This window comes from Cornus florida, unplaced genomic scaffold (genome assembly GCF_030987335.1).
Source record: "Cornus florida cultivar Cherokee Brave unplaced genomic scaffold, ASM3098733v1 CherokeeBrave_3.0.0_Hap2_Chr08, whole genome shotgun sequence".
Lineage (NCBI taxonomy): Eukaryota > Viridiplantae > Streptophyta > Magnoliopsida > Cornales > Cornaceae > Cornus > Cornus florida.
In genome coordinates, this window is record NW_026775578.1 from 9293654 (window position 1) to 9316429 (window position 22776).

The 22776-nt window shown below is 37.0% G+C and overlaps 2 protein-coding genes across 2 annotated transcripts; one reads left to right on the forward strand and one right to left on the reverse strand.

Moving 5' to 3' along the window:
• The first annotated feature begins 6423 nt into the window (after nt 1–6423).
• On the forward strand, nt 6424–7592 carry LOC132269272 (uncharacterized). The gene is made up of 2 exons (XM_059770412.1): nt 6424–7105; nt 7190–7592. Exons 1-2 carry the CDS (start codon nt 6947–6949, stop codon nt 7313–7315), a joined length of 285 nt encoding a protein of 94 aa, XP_059626395.1. The 5' UTR covers nt 6424–6946; the 3' UTR covers nt 7316–7592.
• A 4711-nt stretch (nt 7593–12303) lies between these two features.
• Nucleotides 12304–18992, reverse strand: LOC132269273 (uncharacterized). The gene is made up of 6 exons (XM_059770413.1): nt 18723–18992; nt 16949–17220; nt 16214–16865; nt 15886–16085; nt 14938–15182; nt 12304–14470 (listed from the first exon to the last, which is right to left on the reverse strand). The coding sequence occupies exons 2-6, from the start codon at nt 17218–17220 to the stop codon at nt 12759–12761; spliced, it is 3081 nt and encodes a 1026-aa protein (XP_059626396.1). The 5' UTR covers nt 18723–18992; the 3' UTR covers nt 12304–12758.
• Between the last annotated feature and the right edge of the window lie 3784 nt (nt 18993–22776).

The window sequence follows — 22776 nt, forward strand, 5'->3', positions numbered from 1 at the left end:
TGTTCTAATCTGCGTAGAACTTCTTTCATACTGTAATGATTTTCTGCTCTCAGAAAATCTGGATTATCCGTATCCTCATTAGATCTTGCCAGAGCAGAACCTATTTCAAAGACTTTCATCTTGATTTGAGGATCCTGGATATGATCTATAAGATCCAATAAGGATTGTTGAGTTGAAGTTAAAACATTTAAGCTTAACCCATTCATTTCAACAATTGCCTTATAATAATCATCATGCGCAGGATTACAGGAACATCTAGGGTTTTCAATCTCTGCTTCAGAGGAAGAAGAAGATTGTAATTCCATGACAACATCTCCGTAATCACTTGATGATTCTGGTTCAGAAGAACTAGTATTAAGTAACAATTTACTTAATTGAAGTCTCAGTTCCTCCTCTATGTGAAGACTACTGAGCTTTTCCTTAGTTCTACACTTGTTTGCATAGTGGCCAATGCGTCCACATTTGAAACATTTAGCCTCAGCTTTGGGCTTTCCTTTACCCTTTGCTTTAGGAGTATATCTCCTTTTAGGCTTAGTATACTGTCGAGAATTATCCTTTTCCTTTGAATAATTCTTTCTTTTGGAATACTTCCTTTTATAAGGTTTGTCAACCTTATTTCTTTTCCTAGGTTTAGGATAAGATAAGGGAGTCTGATAGGCAAATTGATCACAAAATTCACCTACTTCCTTACGACCAGTTAATCTTTGGGATTTTAACTGGGATTGTAACTTCAGATCATTACAGAGAGCTAGACCTTCTTGGATTACAATATTAACTAATCCACCATAGGTATAGTTTCTGTAAGGGATAGAGATACCATTATTCATATCTCTAAGCTTTTTCCTGATTCTTTCAGCAAAAAAGGTTGGTAAACCATCTACAAATTTGACTTTCCAGTGCTCATGATTTGCATCATTGAGTTGAAGAACCTTTGCCAAGAATACATCTTTATACCACCGGAAATGAGTTAAAGATGGACATCTTAGATTCTGTAGAAGTTCACGACTCCTTTCACTATTAGCACCTTCAGGGCCAACAAAATGTTGGATAATAGTGGTAATGAGTGTGTAAACAGCATCAGCAGCAGGGCCTGATTGCTGAGTAGCTTCATCTTTAACAATCTTGGTAGCAGCAAAGATTTCAGCTTTCTGAATGTCTGTGAGAACATTATCCCACCATCCTTTAAGGATTCCTGTAAAACCAGCAACGACAAACTTAGCAATGGTTGGGTCAGTATTGTTGTTGATTTTACAAACTTGGCTATACATCAGGATTTGATGAATAACCTCGTAAATCTGATAATCAGATTTGCCATCTATGTTCCATTCATAAATGGTCTTGCCATGAAAAGATTTCTGTGTATGAAAATAATCTTCTTCATACAAGATATCTTGAGGTGTGGGTCTGGGATAATAATACCGACTCGGAGCAGGGGCTGTATTCGAGTGGATATTCTTATCATAGACAATTCTGTTGAACTCAGGTAACTGAGTAAGATCCTGTAGGACTTTCTCAATATGAGGCATCACATTCTCAGAATCAGAACCAATTTCAGATTCATCATGGGATAAAGTCTGAATTTTGAGTCCTTGAATTTTTTGAGTAAGAAGAGTAAGAAATTCTTCATTCTTCTTAGGATGTGTCAGATTGAAGCCTTGGACTTCAATTGCAGGTTTCACCAATGCTTTGGATAAGGAAGCTTCTGGAGGAGAAGTTTTTACAGAAATACACTTAGTATTAATTGTATTTAATACCGTGTCGATTCCTGTTTCAATTCTCCCAAGCTGGGATCCTATCGTTTGTAAGCAAACATTGGTATAATTGTTCTGCTTGTAAACGTGAGTAATGTCCTTTCTAGTCGCAGTACTAGTTGGATCAATTACTTTCGGTTGGCTATAAGCCTTGGTTTCCACTTTAGAACCACTGTTCGGGGCAATTCGTTTCAGAATTAAATGGTCAGGGGGAGGATGGACAGAGTGGAAAACCTTATCGTCAGATGTAGTCCATGGTTTCAGGAAATCATCCAATATGTTGATATTAACAAGAGAATGATTGGTCATATAGAACCAAGAAACAAAAGGTATAACCATTTTGCGTTCTTGTAGAAAGTCATAAAATTGGGTTTTGAAAAGTTGTAATTGATTTTGGTCAAAACTTTTGAAATACCAACTTCTGAATTCTTTATATTGATCCTGTTGAAATTCAACATTAATGGCAATTCGATCAGGGATAAAATCCATTAAAACTAATATTCATGAGGATCATTGATGTCTGTTGGATCTTCAAATTGATCCTTAACAGATTCGTTTCCGATTCCCATTTCAGATGGAGTGGGGCTGAATTCAATTCCAAATTGACGACGAGACATACCTATTGGTGCTTTCTCGTAAACTCCTCTTGGAATTTGATTCGGAGATTGTTGTATTCCTTTCAGCTTGAGCTTGGAATCAACTGCTGCAGGGAGTCCTTCTTTACGATAATCTGACGAGATCGAATGTCGAGAAGGAGGACAAGATACATGATAAGGAGGTTGACTTCCTTTAGATGATGCAGATCGGGATAGATCTATGGATTTTCTGAAATTCAGAAAAACATCACCATCTTGGTCCTGAATAACACAGTCTAAGCTATGATTAGCAATTGGCTGTGCTGGAACGGCATTAGAAATCGTCCAGTGTTCAGGAAATGTTATCTCACTCCAAGGAATCATCCTTTTAGTGGCAACATTTGAGGTGTACATGTTAGTATCCCATAACGCTGTTACTCCTTTAGAGTCTTTGCGTATGGCCTTGGGACACATAGTATCAAGTACTTTGTAATGGATGCGATAAATAACACTTATCACTTCCGATCCAGGTAAGTAATCATATCCATAAGTCTGTACCCTAAGACTTACTGCCTCATGGATATTTTTATCTGTTAAAGATAAATTCAGACTAGGATAGACATCAAAATAAACCGGTCCATGACATAGACTGGTTTCTAGTGCACCCATCAAAGAAGGGTAAAATTTCAGACATCGAGCATCCCTTAGGGTTGCTTGAATACAGGCATCCATACCTAACAAGGTTAAATGTTTAAAAGCAATTTGAATTAAACCTATATGGATGTACTTATATTTATGCATGTGCCTCTGAAGGTCACGGGAAGACAATAATTTAATTATTGTATCCGTAGTGCTTAATTGCATGGTCTGTTCCATGGTCTTAATAGTCCATAGATCAGCTAAATTAAGCATTCCGATTTTGTAAATGCTTTTTGCACTTACTGGAGGGATAGTCCACTTGTTCAATTGATTTTGAACATTGGTCCATTCCACTACTTCAGTATTTTTTACCAGTTCTGAATCCTGGTTGTCCTGTAGTCCTGAGGAGGAGGACGAAGAGGGTTGTAACATGGCTGTTAATTATTGTTAATACTTGTAGGTCTGCATAATATAAATATTATAATATTATGTAGTGAACAGTAAGTTACTATTCTGTCGTCGTTCTGCTTAAAAGAGATTCTATTACTCGTCTGTCAACGATTTACTAGAAACAATACCCTGTGCAGCAATTCAATGCAAAAACGGGTTAAACATTCCAACGCGACTTTTGGACGACCCATAATTGAATCTGGGATAAACATAAGTTAGACAGAATAATATTCATATTGTTCATTACATAATGACTATAATAATCATGCTACCAGAACCTAAAAAGTATTAACAATAAGAATTTAAGCCAGCATGGCTCTGATACCAATTTTAGATGATCGATATATGTAAACAGATAATACTACAGATAATACTTAACTAATAACAGATAATACTTAACTTTAAACAGAGACTTACAGAAAACTTGCTTTATTCAACTTCAAACTTGTACAGAGAAATATTACAAAGGAGAGAAAAGAAAATTGAAAGATACATTGAAGGAGAACATTGCCTTCTATTTATACATAAAATGGACTTGAAATTAATAATTTGAAGTCCGCATAGTGCATGGGATCGTGTGCTGGAATAATGCAGTCGGTCGGCCCACCACTAGGTGCTGTCTCCTTATCTGATGGAAAGTAGACATCTGATAAAGGAAATACTGTTGAATCAAAGACTTTGGGGAAAAGTTCTTTGGCTTCTTCTGTCGGCAGGATAAGAGGAATCTTTACTTTTTGGGTGGATTCATCTTGTCCTTCAAATGTCCTGTGAGCGAATCCCAATAATCTGCTATTGAAATCTCATCTTCGGAATTAAGATCTTCATTGGGATCCTGAGCATAACCTGCAAGACAAGAAAACTGATTTCCATCTTGACTGTTCTGACTAGAGACTGATACCATGGATGCATCATCTCGTACTGTAGGGGTAGAGGATTCAAAAGATTTAACAAATTTATTTCTCATAAAATCCATGCATTTAACCATTAAATCTGCTTCGGTAATTAATGGTTGTTGTTTTCTGATCATATCTTTAACAAGTTCAAATGGGTTAAAGATTTCAGGTTCTGGAATAGATAACTTTGGAATCTTATCCATATATTCCATTGTTTTCTTTCTGATCTGATGGAGGAGGGCTTGGATAGGCTCTTGAGTCATGCCTGACCACCATCTGTAATAAAAGATCCTCTGGAGGACTGGTAACTTGTCAGTGGTATAACCACATTGGAAATCCCATTTCCAAATCCAAGGGATTCCAAATTCAGTAAAGAACAATAGGGTGGATTTCCCTACAGGAATATTATCCTGTCCTCGTAATTGAGGATGAAATTGTTGCCATGGCAAATATAATTTGCTGATTGATTCAGGCAACATATCCAGATCAGGGCCAAATATAGCCCACCAGGGTATAACCCAGTTGGGGAAATCAGCCTTAACTGATTGAGGACATATCTTGAAGAACCAAGAATGCCTATGCTTCGGGTTTTGATAAAAGAACGAATATGTCCATGCTGAGATATAATCCCAATAATTGTAACTGTGACCATAGGATATTTTCCTGGGCAAATTGGGATTTAATCCCCAGTCACTAGGCCGTATAAGCCTCTTAAAGATAGCTTTACTATAAGTAAGAGGACTATCTTTGGAATTCGGAAATTGCTTCGTGTGGTTCATCTCCACAGAGGAAGTTTCAGTAAGAATGGCTTCATAGATATATCTATGGCGACCATCCGGTGCAGCATATTGTTGAGTTTGGAAATATCTGGATTTTACTTCCCAAGGATCTGGCATCCATTGCTCATCTTGAGAATCCAGTACCAATACTGTTTGAATATACCTCTGATTAGGTATCCATGGAGTTTCTTGTTCAAGAACCTCTTTCATGGTTGGTTTCTGTTGTTGTTGCTGAGAACTATTGCTTCCTTTAGAAGGAGTTTTGAGCAGATCAGCAACATGCTCCAGATATGGAAACTGATCATCAGTGAGTGGTATAACCACTTTGGCCTTAGCCTTGTTTTTGCCACGAGCCTTTGGAGTATTACCCCGGCCCTGCCCATGGGGGGGCTGATTCATGAGCCCTGCAAAAATTCGCGAGTTAGAAAATCAGGTAAAGAATTAGAACTGCCTTTAATATATTCAATAGAAAAATCAAAAGCAGATAAATCAGCTTGCCAACCAGCAAATATCTGTTTGGAAACTAAATTTTTTACATCTTTTTCCAGTACTTGTTTAGCAGCACTACAATCAATGCGTAACAAGAATTTCTGATTGATTAAATCATCTTGAAATTTGTAAATGCATTTAACCAAAGAAAGAATTTCCTTTTTTATGGTTGAATAATTTAATTGTGCATTTTTCCAAGTTCCTGAAGTGAAGCGAGCCAGCTCCTCTGTTCCTGTATTTGGATTTTTCTGTTTAAGAATACCACCGTATCCAATATTGGAGGCATCTGTTTCCACAATTTTGAACCATGAAGAATTGGCTAGAGCTAAGCAAGGAATTTGTTTGGCCCTTAGTTTAATCTTCTGGACTGCCTTGGTGTGATCCAAAGTCCATGGGGAAGGAGATTTCCTTAACCTGGTGTACAAAATTGCTGTATCCTGTGCAAGATTTTTGTAGTGGCTGCGAATATGATTCAAGCTACCCAGAAATCTTTGAAGTTGAGTTTTATCTTTGATTTCATCTGAAAATTTAAAAGCAAACTCAATACTGCGATCAATTCATTTTTATTTATTTATTTTCCTTCTAGCAGGGAATCTTCAATTCAAGCTGTATGGCTAAGATGTCGTAAACTAAAATGGGGCCAAAGTATAACACACTACCCCACACGAACTTCCCTATCTGAACAAGAGAAGCAAAATTTTGGGGATCAAAAATTCTCTCTTTTATTTATAGTAATTGATGATAGTGGAGCCAAAGTTTCATGAGATGTGACGTGTGACCATGAAGTTTCAACCCATTGCCATTCACTTCTATGGCCTTAGTTTTAATAATTTATATCTTGGCATTATTGATCTAATATAAATTTATGTTACATCTAAATGGCGGTGGATGTAATGGAAGTACTTGGTCTAATATTTTTTATTTTTTTATTTGTTTTTTATAGGTTCAATTTTAAAATTTGTTAATAGCCCTCACAGATATCTCTATGATATGTGTCCAATTAAAAGAAAAAGAAATGGGTCATTATTATTATTATTATTTGGCATGTGTACTCATTACTTTTAAAATTAATATTGCATTATCCCCTAACTTTGAGAGAAGAAAATAATATGAAAAAAATTGGTCATGTCTTAGCTCGTTCACCTAATGGGGCCGTCGTCATTCGTCAACTATTTTATGATTATGCACAGTAACGCATCTTACCTAACATTTGTTGACAAATTCACAAAACTGATTCAACTAATCCCATGACGCTGTTCATCCTTCCCTTCCCCATTAACTAATCCCTCTTTCTCTCTCATCTCATTCACTTCGGATTGTGGAAGCAAGGAATGATTTTCTCTCTCTAAATCTCTAGAGAGAGAGAGAGAATGTGCCCTCTCAGATTGATTCTCATCTTCCTCTCGGCCACTCTCGCCGGCTTCTTCGTACTCAAGAACCTCAAATCTCAACCCCAAATTCCCGACGGAGATCCTCCTCCCTCCGATTCCGTCAATCCTCCCACTGATCAAAACAAATCCTCCTCCAAGGTTCCCGATTTACCTTCTTATCGTTTCTAGGGTTTTCTTTTCTGTCAAATCCTCTAATTCTTGGATTTCCCTCTCCTATTGCAGGTTTGGGCAGCAATGTCGACGGGCTTCTGGACCTGCGTGGACATGGCGAGCGGTCGCTATCTCTGGAGGAATTTGGTTTCGTCTTCATCTTCTTCTTCTTCTTCTTCTTCCAAGCGCTCTAGCTGACACGTGCCTGCGACTCACTTCTTCGTCTTCTTGATTCTGTTTTCTTATTCTCTGGTTTTATTACTGCTTTTATTTTGCTACTTACATTGAAAGTTGTTTGCGGTTCGTTTTTAATGCTGTTGTAATCATGATTTCGGAATCAAAGTACACCATTACTGGCTGTAGAGTTGTATGTTACTTAAAATTTAGCAATATCTGATTTGCAAAAACTTTTGCCTGCCTGTAATGATGCTCTTCTCTTCAATCAATATCAGGATTTGGGTAGCTTTTGGTTTCATTCTGTTTTTCTTCTTGTTGTGGTTGGAACTGTGTTTATGTGATATATTATTTACAATTTTTTTATTTAATGGGTATGGGGGCTTGTGAAGAAAAAGGTTGGAACTTCTTGCAATGTTAATTCTTGAGGATGCTGCTGCAATCTGTAATTGTCAATTTCACCGGAATTCTCTTCTATAATCTCAACTCTTTTGCTTGGTTTGGTTGTCTACTTAACTTGCTAGCCAAAAAACAAATCTTAGGTATTAATTTCTAACCAATTAATCTTTTTCTTTTTTCTTCTTCTTGAATGAAGTATAATGAATATAAAGCTGAAATTTTTTTCTCTGATGAGGAAAATTTAGAAGATGATTTGTTGGTTGAAAACCTCAATTCCATGAAAAATGCAGTGTATCTAGGAGTTTTTTGCCTGTTGAGCTTCAGATGAGTTTCTTTGATGTTATATACTATCTGTGAAGCGAAAATAGATGTGATTTCAGCAATGAATAGCTTGTGTTTCTGGATTTAACTGAAAGTAAATCGTGTAACATACTTTTCTGAATTTAAATGCCAAAGAAATCATATAATGAATATTATCGCGTGAAAGTGTAGATTTATTCATTCTTTTTTGTTGGGCAAGTATGTGCCTTAACAAATGAAGCTGGCCGGATTAGCACTCAGAATACAAATTAACTAAAGGAATGGGTCAACTAACCAAACACAATAGTTATTGAAACTGACTAATAGTAATTAAACTGACAAATAGTAATTAAACGAGGAACAATATAATACTAGTTATAGTTTGTATGCAATTTTGTTCTTTAGAAACCGACTAATAGTAATTAAACGGGAAATAATATGATACTGCTTATAGTTTTTATGCAATCTCAATTTCTTTGAAATACTATAGTATTGTATATCTATTTGTAAATTAGTTCATTTTCTCCCTTTTTCTTCTTACTATATATGTGATCATTCCAAGTGGTCGTCACTGTCGCTGGATGAATTTGGTTTTTTCATCTTAAGTGTACTAGTTGTTTAACTTCTTCTTGATATGATCTGTTTTTCTCATATCAGTCTCTTTTACTCCCAGGTTTTAAGTGTATGATTGATTTCACATTTATCTTGTTATTTGGATAACAAGTTAATAGTCAATTGCCTCTCTTCTACTCAATGATACATTGAAACCGAAAAACCTCTTTGTTGGTATAGTGGCGTATAAAGCATTTCTAAAAATTGAATTGTGCAGTTTTAAGTTTTACATTCTCCTCAATACATGGTTTCTTTGTGGTTTGTGGCTTATCCTGGTTTCATAGCAATATGTGTACACGGTTGTGAACACACCGTTGATTCGTTGAAGGATAGTTGACTTATTATTCTCTCTTATATTATTGTGTTTTTTGTTTTCCTGAAAGAACCAGGTGAAAGAACCAGTTTTGGTTGCATTGCTTTCAGGTTCAACTTATTTTGTTTCCTGAAGTTCCCAAAATCATGTATTTTAATCCTACCCTTGAGCAGCAATGGTGATTATTACTACTACATTCAACTGCCCCCACCATGTAACCTGAAAACAAAAATCAAAGGGGAAACATTGATCTAATCAAAAGGAAGTGTTCTCTCACTTTTTTTAATTTAAACGACAAGAAGGATCATAATTCACAAAAGTAGCTAATAAACATCCCTCCAATGACTTTCCATTGATGTAAGAGTACAAGTTAGGAAAATGCTCGTTTAATCAGTTGACAGATCTTGGATAGAACATCAGCCATGCTCATTTTCATTTTAACTACAGCCAACACGCTTGGTTATCATGGGCGGTTCCCAATTTAAACGGTTTTTTAAAGTAGTTTAAAAACATTGTTACATTGTACAATTAGTTACCTTGACTTTCTTCTCTGATTGCCAGAAAGCCCAAACAACCACATCAATTAATTAGGTCAGAAAAATGCAATTTCTGTCCAGATCTGTGGGTTTAGCATTCAAAGCCTTCAACGTATGTGCAATTGCCACATAGCAGATTCTCTAGACAACGGTAAAGTATAGCAACAGCCATTGAAAATTTGATACAGTAATGAAGACACCCCGTATGTTTGAATTTATTCGTTTAGAATCTGAATTCTTTTACTTTATTTTTATTTATTTATTTTTTCTTTTATTTACTGGGTTGTCCACCAAAATCGAAAGCAGTTATAGATGTTATAACAAAACTTCGGAAGAAAATATCTTAAGAAGATTCCGCAACTCAATTAGTAGTACTTATAGAGTCCACTTCTTCCCCATATTACGAGTGAAAGAAAAAATATAAGGATAATAAATTGATATTTTTGTTCTTTGACTTTTATATTAACCAATTTAAATTTTAAAATGATCTTTATAACCTGATACCCACAATTCCTTTCCTTCTCTTCTCTTTGTTCTCTCTTCTTTCACCCCAACACCAACACAAACGCACATACTGTCACACAGATTCTCAGAGTATGTCACGAGGGCAAATGAAGGTGCATTGTCAACAAATTTCCAGTATGCCAATAGATAGCATTGTCTCGCACATCATAGGGCACACAAAACTGGTGGCCATATGTAAGTAAACTGGTGAAACACAATTTACACGCACACACACACAAGGCAGTGACGAGCAACGGCGACGACGGAGTTCATCATCACCACCCACGCGCCCGACACGCTCCCACGAGTAGATCTAACTCACGCCGAACGTGCCTACGCGCTCATCCTTCAGCCTTTTTTCCGGTGCTGTTAACCCCTCGCAGATCATCACTTCTCTGCCGCTGCCGTTGCTCTCTACCGTCCGCTATAGATCTCTGGAGCCACAACTAGGGTCTTAGACACATCAAGGTGGCCATGGTGGGAGGAGGTGGTAGTGGAGAACGAAAGAAGGGGTGGAGGTTGTGGTGGACAGGAGAACTGATTGGCGTGGAGGTTGCTGTGGAGAGAGAGAGAGAGAAGGGGTGGAGGTTGCGGTGGACAGACTGTGGCTACGGTGGGAGGAGGTGGTAGTGGCCACGGTGATTGTAGGATTGATTGGGTGCTGAGGGAACTTAGGTTATTTAAGTATTTTGATATTTTATAATTAAAATTAATAAAATAGTGAGGTTAAAATGAACTTTTCACATGTTTCAAAGTTATGTTTGGATGGCAAATTTCACGAGGGCGTGTGGTTGTCCAAAAATAGGCAAATTTTCATCCGCATATCTCTTATCCTAATTTTCAGAGGTGTCTCTGTACTTTACCTTAATTTATATGATGACTCTTGGCATCAGCGAGAGCAAAACATGCTCCTATTAATTATCAAAAAATAAAAAAATAAAAAGTTAAGAGGAAGAAACAGCAGCAGCAAATCATGGCGACTGTGTTACATGGGTGCATGTGCAAGAAAACCGATCAGAAGAGCGCGTCAAAAGAAATCTTTCTAGGGTGGCACATACCTGTAGATAATGTCAACAATGAGAGATGAAATAAAAAATGCAGGAATGAAATGAAATCGACTGACAGTTCTAAACATTTCTTTTGGTTAAAACAATTCAATAATTGATTTGCAATTGGAGAATGAAGAGAGTTTTATTCTAAAGAGGGAGAAAGAAATTGATTGCGTACATTCTTAAAAAGCAATCATGACATCCAACTATGTCTTGGACTCACATTCCTAATTGGGTGGAGTGTGTAGCAAGCTAATGCTCAACTGATGTATAATTATCAAGCTAGCACCTCAATTTGAATTGTTTTGTTATAATTGGCCACCATAGACTTCTTAAAAAGTAATCATGACATCCAACTATGTCTTGGACTCACATTCCTAATTGGGTGGAGTGTGTAGCAAGCTAATGCTCAACTGATGTATAATTATCAAGCTAGCACCTCAATTTGAATTGTTTTGTTATAATTAGCCACCCTGTCCATGGGTTGGTCATTCGGACATATTTCCGGGCTAAGCACTTGGCAAAACACCAAATTAAGGATTGAGTCTGACTTTGATACCAACTATAACAGGTAGGTGTTTCTTCACAATCCGTTCCAAAAACATAAACTATTAGGTAAGACTAACACTCAACCCACATATGCCCAATTCACTTCCCATCAAGATCCGAGGTGAGGGTAAGTCTCCTCTTGTAGCAGTTGGTTAGGAAATGCAGATTCTTGGGTTCAATTTGTGTGTCTAACTGGTAACAAGTATTTGACTATATGTGTAGTAAATGCAGATTTCTGAGCTCAATTTGTAGGCTATTAGACCGGTCCAAGTGCCTAGGTACGGTGGATCGCATGCAGTTACCAATTTTATCCAAATGAAAAAGAACAATTAAGGGTGACAAACCCTAATTTATAAAGGATGAGATTGACCTGAGAAGTGTTATAAATATAAATGATAAAGCATGGTCTGCAGTATTAGTCGCAGTTGAGGTGTAACGGACAAAATCATTATAAATTGGCCGAACCGACCGGTATAGGATCTTGAAAGACAATCGCGTATCGACAGATACGGCGAACCATGTGATAAAGTTTCAATAGATAAACCTAGGCATAAAGTTTCGTATTGGATCCTCCCTAGTGAACTGTCAAGTTCCCGTGCTGATACAACAATAGCCATGCTCATTAATTACAGCCAAAAACATGGCCACGCTAGATATCATGGACTGTTCCTAAGGTAAGGTATTTTAGTAGGTTAAAGACATTGCACAACATTTACCCAAAAAATAAAGCAAGGAATGGCTTAATGGGTATGAGCTTGTGAAGGAAAATTTCTGAATGAATAGTTCAGGAGGCAAGCTGCCAAAGGCACAAGAATTGTCCAAGAAACAGGCAGAAAATTTTGGAGAAGAATAATTGTACATATATTGGATATTAATGCACCTTTGCTCCCCTAATAACAATCGTATCAACATCAAGTATACAATCACAAATTGATTTGTTGTTTCCCTCCTACCCATTTCATTCTCTTGCATATTTTCTATCACCCACTTTTTTCACAATTGCAACAAAGTTCAGTAGTACATAAGTACAGGATCAATCTGTAATCCAGCCTAAGCAGTCAAAAAGGGGGCTCTCTCACTCATAGAAGGGCTCAACAATGAAGAAAATCAGTAAAAGAACTAACTGGCTGAACCGGTTAAAAAATAGTTCAGGTTCATCAATACTATGTACATGGGTTGAGAGAGATTGAAGTTTTGAACCTCTTTTAGCCATCACAAACTGCAGCATTGACAGCATTCTGATGCTCATTAGAATTCGTTCTTGCTGGAGAGACATGGGCGCACTTCCCTGAAATATTTCCTTTAGTAAGGGTATCATTTGCAACATTGACAATATCATGCTGACTGATCGCCTCATCATGGCAACCATTATCAGCAACACCATTTTGAGCCCCACATTTTTTATCGCTAGAAGATAGCTTTGCAGAGATCTCAGCTCCATGTGTTGCAAGCTCAACAAGGGGTTGTTGCTCGCTAGAAACTGACTTTGAAGAGGAATCTTGAATTGCTTTTGGACACATTTCCATCAGGCTGCCATCTCTATGGGCAACATCACAAAGATTAGAATCTTCTACCATGTTGTCTTGAACCGTTTCTGAGGAAACATGGTCACCTTTTGGGGAGAGCTTCTCAATTGTACTTCCATTCTCACGCTGCAAATCTGCCCCTCCACTCTCTTTGTTTACACTTGAAGCTTCAACCATATCAACAAGCTGGGGATTGACGGGCATGCGTAAATGCAGGGAAATATTATTGCTTTTGGGATCAATATTTTCTACATTAGGAATTGCTGATGGTTCTGCATCATTGCTGCAAACATCATTCTGATGGATCCTCGTGCATTGCTCTAGAGACTCCGTTGTTGACAGAGGGACATGTTCAGACTGTGGCACCAAATCCATCATGTTTTCTTCACCAGTGTCTTTCTCCATGATATCATCATCAAAACCATTCAGATTTTTAAATAAATCATCTGCAGAAGGAAAATTCCTAGTTATGTCTATACCTGCATCAATCAAAACACTATCCCCATTCTCTGTGACATCAGCAGATACAACCCCATCAATAGAAAATAATCTGGATGCAGAGGTATGGATGGATGATGGGTCAACTTCCATCTCAGTGAAAGAGTCACAATGATTAATCAAGTCGCCAACCAAATCACCCGTAATACAGTCTGGAGAACCATCCTCTGTGTGGGGAATGTTCTCTTTATTACCATGGATTTCATTTACTACATCTCTATCTTGACTCGGTATAACTACTGGCCCTACAATTTGTTGCTCGGCAGGATCTACATTAGTGTGGCTGTTATCCAGGTCAACTTGTGCATTTAACTGCATCTGAACCCATATTGCTAGAGAAACAGCATGATCTCGAATCAAAGAGTCATGAGGTGGGCAGTGTAGCATCTTAACCAAAGCCTGGTGATATTGAAACATACAGGTAGATGGCAAACTGCACCCTTTATCACGACAAACTTTAATAATTTTGAATACATGCTCACACAGGTTACCCATTTCTGCCCAACTGCAATCACAGATTGCATACTCTGATCCTGGGTTCCAAATAACATGAGCTCTGTTTCGATCTTCCTGGTCAATAACTTTCGCACATTTACCCTCCATGACAACATCAGAGTCTGAAATCTTCAATGATTTGCGCCAAGATGTTAAACCACTCAACCATTCATCTTTCCAGTATCGTGTGAAATCATCCTTTCCTGAATACTCGTCAAGCCAGAAGTATGAATGCACTTTAGTACCCAACTTATCAACCAACCAATCAGCACGTTGATAAACACTAGAGTCCTTCTCATTTACCAACCTGAGCTTCAGTTGGTTGTGATAAAACTCCATTGCTGCACAAGTCTCCTGGCTGGCAAGTGGAAGTGATTTAAGCGCAGTACTCCAGAACCCTGGAGAGAGAGGTGGCACTCACATAAGGCAGAAGTGAGGAAAAATAAAATATAAAGGAACAACAAAAAAAAAAAACACCAGACTTCAAGCTATAATAGATTAATAGTAAAACTTTGTATGTATCATTCATCCAGCCTATCCAGGAAATTAACATGACCTCCTTACAGGCTTACAAAATGATGCTTGGCCACCCAATTAGTAAGCCAACTTCTCAGGATAGATCATATTCCCCATAAATAAGCTAGGAGCACCAACCTAATCAAATTCTGACTATATTTTTTAATTTGATTCAGCTCACAAGGAAATAAAATTTTTTGGGATTATGGTCCATCCAACAAGTGTTCTCACTAATTTATTGATCTCAATCAATGGTGGCAACAGATGCTGATAAGTTGGAATGAGAGATACAAATGCTACCAAATTAGTTAATTAAAAAGTATTGTTCTTTTAAGAGATAGTGTCTAACCTATTTTAGGATACCAAACCGCTTTAAAGTAATCCATAAAATCTGAGGCATCGATAAAATCTTCCATAAAATCCTCAAACAAATCAACAGTTCCATGTCCTCTGCAGATGTTATAAACTGCTTGACCAAGCCGTCTTGATATCTCAACACGCATCTCGATTTCTGAACATCTCTGTACTAAGTTTTTGTGCCATGCATGACGAACCCGCCAAAAGCATAACAATACAGAGCATTGAAACACTTCCCTGAGTAACATATAGACAAAAATATACCACACCAATTAATGCAAGTAACATTCGGTAGAAAAACAAAGTGGATATTTTAGTTGCACATTCTACAATGGCCTGTTACAATCAGTTGTATGCCCGCTGATCGATCTGAACCGTCTGATGCCACCTCTTGGACCAGATGTAAACCAAAAACAGAACAGCATACCATTCAGCTTGTTCTTGGACGTTTTCCATGAGCAATGCTATACCTAGAACTTCTATTCTTTAGATGGTTAGCATCACATCATAGAAACAACTATTTGACCAATAAAAATACAAGAGGTGGTGCATCAGCAGTATAGTCAAAATTGATGAGCATTTCTGCTCAGAATTAAGCAGGCACAAAGGGACTATTACAGGTTACAGATGTCAAGTGGTCCATCTGGTATCATCTTATCCGGACCCATTCAATAATTTTCATTTGGCAATAATGGAAGTACAGGTTGAGGTCAACTGAATCCGATTTCATCAAGGTATAGGCTTCATGAACCAACCCCGCTCAATTACTGAACATGATCTCAGATGCACACACTACTCAACATGAACTATATTAATCAAGTAGGCAGCTATCAGGTGCTGATTGCATCCTTTCTAGACTATTGCCCAGGAATTGTAAATAAATTATCTTAAAGTATCTAATCATCTCTAATAAATCAGAGTGAAGAACTTAGCAGCCAACCTGATTGTGAGGACATCAGAAAAAGGGTCATCTACTATGAATCCAGCCAATTTCCATGTAGGATCTTTAGACCGAACTCGATTGTAAAGAGCCCTCATCCATCTATTCCCATCTATGCTTGCAAATTTTGGTGCTATTATCCATGCTACTGGAATGGCCTTGTTGTCCGAGTTGAACACAACAAGACTGAGAACGGGATACTATATGAAATTGCAGATAAGAGCTCCATAAGATTCTAATGGAATTAAACTGCCTGGTACATTGAAAATGTAAAATTGAAAGGGAGGGGGGGAACAAAGTGTATAACATTCAAATTGATAAAACAAACCTTCAATTTATTTGTTCCAAACCTTGAATCAGAAGCCACGAGGCCGCGGTTGCCAAACCGAATCATTTGTTGCAACTGCCACTCTGTTTGAATACCCAAGACGAATGGGTCAGAATCCGAGAAATCTTCGTAGAAAAAAACTTGACTCTGGTGGCTTTCAACCCACATGCTGACGCTGACTGCATCATCTGCATCTAATTCATATGTTGAACGTCGGATGCTCCTCTCCTGCCTCCGGACGTACCTGTGGGTTAAAAGGTCATCACGGTTACATGGCCCCCCTTGTTTCTCCACTGATTCGTTGTGTCTTTGCATTATGGTTTCCACGGAAACACCAACATACAATAGAGATAAGACACGGAGGCGGAGATCCTCTGAGATATATGGGGCATACATAGCACGCGTTCCAGCTGCCTTCTTGTCCTGCGGGCCATGGCATGGCAAACCTTTCTTATCCACATGCTTATCCTGATTATATATGATAAGAGCTACTGATGGCTCCGCAATTAAACGTTTTACAATAAAGTGGCAGGTGCACCCCCTCTTTGTATTTGGACGACCGGCAGATTTTTTTTTTGGGACATAAGTACTCCTGCTTGGTCTGACAACGCCACCCTTTCTGTGGTCATCTGGGCCAAAGGAACACCAATACCTACACATTTCAACAGGAACACTTAAATTTTAAAAGACACGAAACATCTTTAAGAATTTTGAAAATAAAAAATGAAAACTTACAGTATATATTCAAGAATGCCATCAACCTTTAGCTTGTAAACCATCTCTGGAGGCCTCCGCCTCCTGGCTTCCACATGAAATCTCGTTGGGCAGTCTTTATTTGCTGATTCTCCCCTCACAAAATCGTCCACTCTGGCAAAGGGTATTAAAGCAACTCTATCTATATTGTCACGCCAACCTTCCACCTTAGACCACACAAGATCAACAGAAGAAAACTCCAAGGTTGGAGGGTTCTGTACAGGAAGGGACAGAATCTCATCCCATCTGGCCATCTACAAGCGATAAGAGGGATTATAAATGACTAAGTAATTCAAAAATAATCTATCTTAGTATTTTTATATAATTTTATGTTTCTTATACATGTACACACGTATATGAAACAATCTATTTTCAGTAGCATTCCGTTTGTTGGGTGGATGAATATACAGAAGAAATTTCCAACTTTTGAAGGCCATAGGAGAGAACAAATATTTCTTCTTCTTTTTTTTCAATGTGAATTTGACACAAAATAGGAGGAAGTGCCCTTTAATATTTATAATTCAAAATATTTATAATTGAAAAAGGGGTTCCATCATATTCATATATAGTGAAGTGCTACCCTGGATTGCCATAAAAGAGAATCAAATCTTTCAATTCTCACACTTCTTATTCGTTAATAATCCTAGTGATTGGATCCCTATGTTTATTCTGATAGGAAATAAAATTTTAAAATAAATATATGGAAAGGGACAACTTTAGAATGGTTTGGGAATTTTCACTTCAATGAATTAACCGCCTCTGGGAAGTCGATTAGGAAGCAGGCTTTCTTGACTTCCTGAAAACGGAATCATTGTACAATTTTTTTTTTCTTTTTTCAAATTCTATTTTTAATGGATCATTTAGAAGAATGTAAGAGAAAGGAAGAAAAGGCACTGCTTCAAGTAACTTCTACCAATTACAAATTATATATTTAATAACAAATTCCTACAATTATATAGCAAATTAAGCATTTACTATTAAGTTAACACTTGTCTTTTGAGGATCAACTCGTTGTTAAGTTAACACTTCATGTTTGAGCCAATTATTAAAAATTGAGTTAATGGAATCTAGCCAAATAATCAAACCCACAGTGCTCAGATATTAATTGATTATTTGGTTGCTTTAAACTAACTCTGGCCCTCACACTACATTTACGGCTGCATACAAGCCGAGCCCACTAGGGGCCTGTTTGAGCTCAGCTCGAACATGCAACAAGAGTGTTTGAGCTTGGGCATTAGTTTTCAAGTTCGGCTAGTCTATAATTGAGAAAGATCAGGATCAGCTTGTTAGCTCGTTTAATTTGGTGAGCTCGAGCTCGATAATAAGCTTAGACTCAAGCATGAGCTCGAGATCAAGATTGTAAAAGAAAACCAAAGTACCAGCTTTTATCTCCAAATCATAATAAGTCATTTGAAATTTAAAAAACACACAAAATAATGTCCAACGAAACCAATCAACAGTTTAAGTAGCAGGGGTTTCCATTTTTATACTATCATCTTCTCCTAATATTCAATCATCACAACCACAATACAACATTTAATTAAGCAAACACTTTAGTTAATACATATATAAGCTCCATATAATTTGCAGTACACATCAAAATAGCAAAAAACCTAGAAATTGAAATATATGATTTTTTAGATTTTTCATTCAAAAATATTCATTAAAAAAACACTTATATAGTATTCAAATCCACCAACTTTGGAAACAGAAACCCTAATTTTTCATGTTGTAGGTCGAATTAGTAGTTTCTTACCTTAGGAATATCAACTTTCTGTGAACTTTGATCCTATTCTTCCAAAAGAATGAGAAAATGATGTAGGGCTTTGAGGCACAGTCGATCAATCACTACAGGGAAAGATAGTGAGGGAAGTGTAGATAAGAGTCACCGGAAAGAGGAAGTGACGATCGTGGTCACTCACCGGTGTCGATCGGAGAACGAGAGAAGAGGAACTGAAGAAGGGGATGAGTGGTTTTGGCGGATCCTTCACAGCCGCTGTCGAAGCCAGTAGTGCAACTATGGAGAGATGTGTCGCGGTTGGGACTATACTGATTGGGCTGCAAGGCTCCAAACCATATAAGGGCCGGTGCCGAGGCCCACATGGTTTAATAATAAAAATAAATAGACTCCTTTTTTAATGACAATGGGCCAAATGCAGGCCACAGCGGCCTTGGTTAAAAGAGGGTGGCCCATTTGAGGTCACGGGCTTCCTCGCTGACCTGGCGAATCAGCCCGCGATCGCTTAATTTTTTTTTTTTTTGAAATTTTTTGCTTACCAGTTGCTCCCACAACCTGTTCTGTACTTTTGTGGTCTTTTTATTTTTAAAAAAAATTCAGTAAATAAATAATATAGTCCGTAGGCACAGTTTGGCTGACCCAAATAGTGCCTAAGGACTATATTGGCCTACAAAATAAAAAAATAAAAACTATATATATATATATTTTTTTTTTTCACTTTTTTACTCCGATTTAGCCCCACTTCTACCACCATCCAACCCATCTCTATTCTCTACTCCTCCAAGCTTTAATTAATTATTTATTTATTTTGTCTATTTTAGCTTTTATTTATATATTCTTCCAATTCCATAAATTCGATATCACCATTCTACTACAATTCTCAACCGACCGATGAATTTTCACCATTTGACGAATAAAATATTGGTCTGTTTTCACAGTCACAACCCGGTAATACACCATACTCCAAAAAATATTATTAAAAAATTATTTTTTTTAGAGAGCGAAAATTCAAAGAGGGCTGTTGCAGCGGCAAAATCTGAAGAGTAGAAGCTGCCTACGTGGCTCTGGAAAAAGCTGACGTGGCTAATTTAGAGAGCAAAATTCCGGATAGGCTGCTGTGGATGGTGTGAGAAGTAAGTATTGCTAATTTGATGATTCATTAGGATGTTGACTTATCCCAAAAAAAAAAAAAAAAAAAGATTTATTTTGATGTTTGAATATTTCGAGCATTGGATCAATACATCTCAGAAATTTATTAGTGTTAATAAATTAAACTGATTCTTTTAGTTTGTTTTAATTGTCCTCTATTTTGATTAGCACAAATTATTCTAAGGCTTAGTTTGAATAAATAGGAGAGAAAAGAAAATAAAATAAAGAATAACATTAGTAAAGAAAGGATATCCATGATCTTTATTCATGTTTGGATAAATTATGAAGGAAAAGCAAAGAAAATATAGTATTCTTGTTTGGAAAAGGTAGATGAAAGAAGAGAAGAGATAAGAAAAGAATAACAATCAAATTACTATCATCTCCTTTTTTAAGATAGGACTAAAGTGTATAACATGTTTATTATTTTAATTGTTGAAAGTAGTTTTGGAATTATGAAAGTATTACTTATTCACTATTCTTTCTCACTAAATCTTCTCCCAATTTTATTTTTTTATTTTTATTTTTATTTTTTTTCACTTGAGACAATTCAAACACACTTCACACTATCATGTCATTTATTTCCTTATCTCTCCAAATCATTCAATCCAAACGGAGCCTAAGGAGTTGGCTAAAGTGGGTAAATCACTTGGCCGGATGCACTCAAGAAGCATCAATGGCAGGTTTTGTAATACCCCTAATTTTAAAAAGGATATTCCTGGTATTTAATGGTATTTAATTTATTATTTAAGTACATTTTATTTGATTATGTGTCATTATTTTTTTTATTAGGTGCTTAATTGTTTTCTTTTGTGGTGATTTAATTTATTTAAATGATATTTATTTTTAGTTATTTGATTGGAATTACTTGTTAGTGTTTTAATTATTTAATTGGCATTAATGGTTTAAGTGTAATTGGTTTAGTTATTTGATTGGAATTACTTGTTAGTGTTTTAATTATTTAATTAGTATTAATGGTTTAAGTGTAATTGGTTTAATTATTCTATGTGTGTCTTATTTTATGTGTGTCTTATTTGGTTTAATTGGGTTTACTAATGGTTATTATTTGTTAAGTATTTAATGGTGAATAGGGTAATTAGGTAAATACATCTAACTAGGGTTTTAATTACCGTATAAATTAGGGTTTTATATTATAGCCGTCGTAGGTTTCTACGTTAATTGGATGGGCCGGTTAGGATTGTGAGTTGGACTTAAATGAACCTAGGGTTTAGGAAAACTCTATAAGTATAAGGTAGACGTCTGTGTAGGGTTTTTTTTTAAACAAAGCACACGTTTTGTGGAAGTGGAGAAGGAAAATCGCAGTTTTTCACATTCTGCCAAGGTTTGATCAAAGCTCCGACCCGCTTCGTTCGTGGTCCGATCGAGCTGAATTTTGGAGGAGAGGTTCACAACTCAGTGACGCATAATCTGAACGGTGAAGATCAGAGTTTGACCTCGGGAACAGTGATTTGTACTCATGAACAGTAACTGGGTCGCACAGGTATTTTTCCATTCTGGCCAGATTTCATCAAACATCCGATTTCGCTTCGTCCGTGGTCCGATCGAGCTGAATTTTGGAGGAGAGGTTCACGACTCAGTGACGCACGATATGAACGGTGAAGATCAGAGTTTGACCTCGGGAACAGTGATTCGTACTCGTGAACAGTAACTAGGTCGCACAGGTTTTTTCCATTCTGCCCAGATTTCATCAAACATCTGATCCCGCTTCGTCCGTGGTCCGATCGAGCTGAAATTTGGAGGATAGGTTCATGACTCAGTGTCTCACAATCTGAATGGTGGAGATCAGATTTTGAGTTCGGGAATAGTGTTTCGTACCCATGAACAGTAACTGGGTTTTGGAATTCGCTGGGATTTTTTAAGAAGACGACGTTGAAACTTTGAACAAAAGTTTCTGAGGCAAGATTCTATCCTTACTCTTTCCCTTAGGCTTCATACTCTTTGCACTCTTAAATGATTCCAGGATTAATGAAGATTAAACCAAACTAAAATGATATCTGTTTTGCTATGAAACTGGTAGTTACAGTAGTATTGTATGCTTGTTCAACCTAGACTAAGCATGTTTGTGGATGCATTGTGGTTCTGTGGTTCACGTTTTTCCTTACCACTGCTAGTATAAATTATTGGAAGGATGGGTCTAGATGATAGCTATCTTAACTTCTGTAATAGCAACTGTTGGAACTTAAATACTAGGAGGATTTGAGTTTAACACTAGATCGGTTTTGTGGAACACTATAATTTGAGCATGTCTACATACATACTGTGAATATTGTTTTGATGCTTACATTATCACAGTTAGTATCAACTGTGGAGGTTAGGATTTTGTGATACATACCCTACATATCTGTATGTCATTTGTAAGGTGTTAAATGGAAGTTTTAATTAATTCTGTCTTTATATCAGACTAAAGGGAACAACTTAAATTGGGCATGTATATGTTGTTGTTGTGACCCTGTTTATCAATGCTTATTTTATCACTGCTAACATTGAATGTTGGATGTTGGAATTTAGTTGATATATACTTGATTTATTGGTATTATTGACTACTGGAGGATTGGAAAGTAGGCACCGGTATGGGACGGTGGCATACTAAGGATGTGTTTGGTTTTTAAAACAATACCATTACCCACCTACTTGGAATAAGGATGGGATTAACTAAAAGTTAAGTCCCGTGGATTTGTATTGTCATGGCAACTACTTGTTGAGCGGCAATACCAGGGATTTTGGATGGATTTTATATATGTACTGTTATGATGCCTCGGTATGAGCTTGAGCCTCAAGACCGATGGCTAGGGAGCGTATATGCATCGGGATGTGTAGTTGGCTACGATGGTTGGAGGTGTACCCTGTTTAGGTATAGGTACATATGCCCACTTCGTGTGCGTTTTAGCATGTTACCTCTATTCAG

Bases quoted from the DNA above. Each gene is read 5' to 3' on its own strand.
- LOC132269273 (XM_059770413.1), bottom strand. From the start codon at position 17,220: ATGGCCAGATGGGATGAGATTCTGTCCCTTCCTGTACAGAACCCTCCA. The intron at 16,866-16,948 runs GTAAGTTTTCAT...TGAAATGTGTAG, and splicing joins GGCATTCTTGAATATATACT to GTATTGGTGTTCCTTTGGCC. The intron at 14,471-14,937 runs GTTAGACACTAT...CTCTCTCTCCAG, and splicing joins GGTTTGGTATCCTAAAATAG to GGTTCTGGAGTACTGCGCTT.
- LOC132269272 (XM_059770412.1), top strand. From the start codon at position 6,947: ATGTGCCCTCTCAGATTGATTCTCATCTTCCTCTCGGCCACTCTCGCC. The intron at 7,106-7,189 runs GTTCCCGATTTA...CTCCTATTGCAG, and splicing joins AAAACAAATCCTCCTCCAAG to GTTTGGGCAGCAATGTCGAC.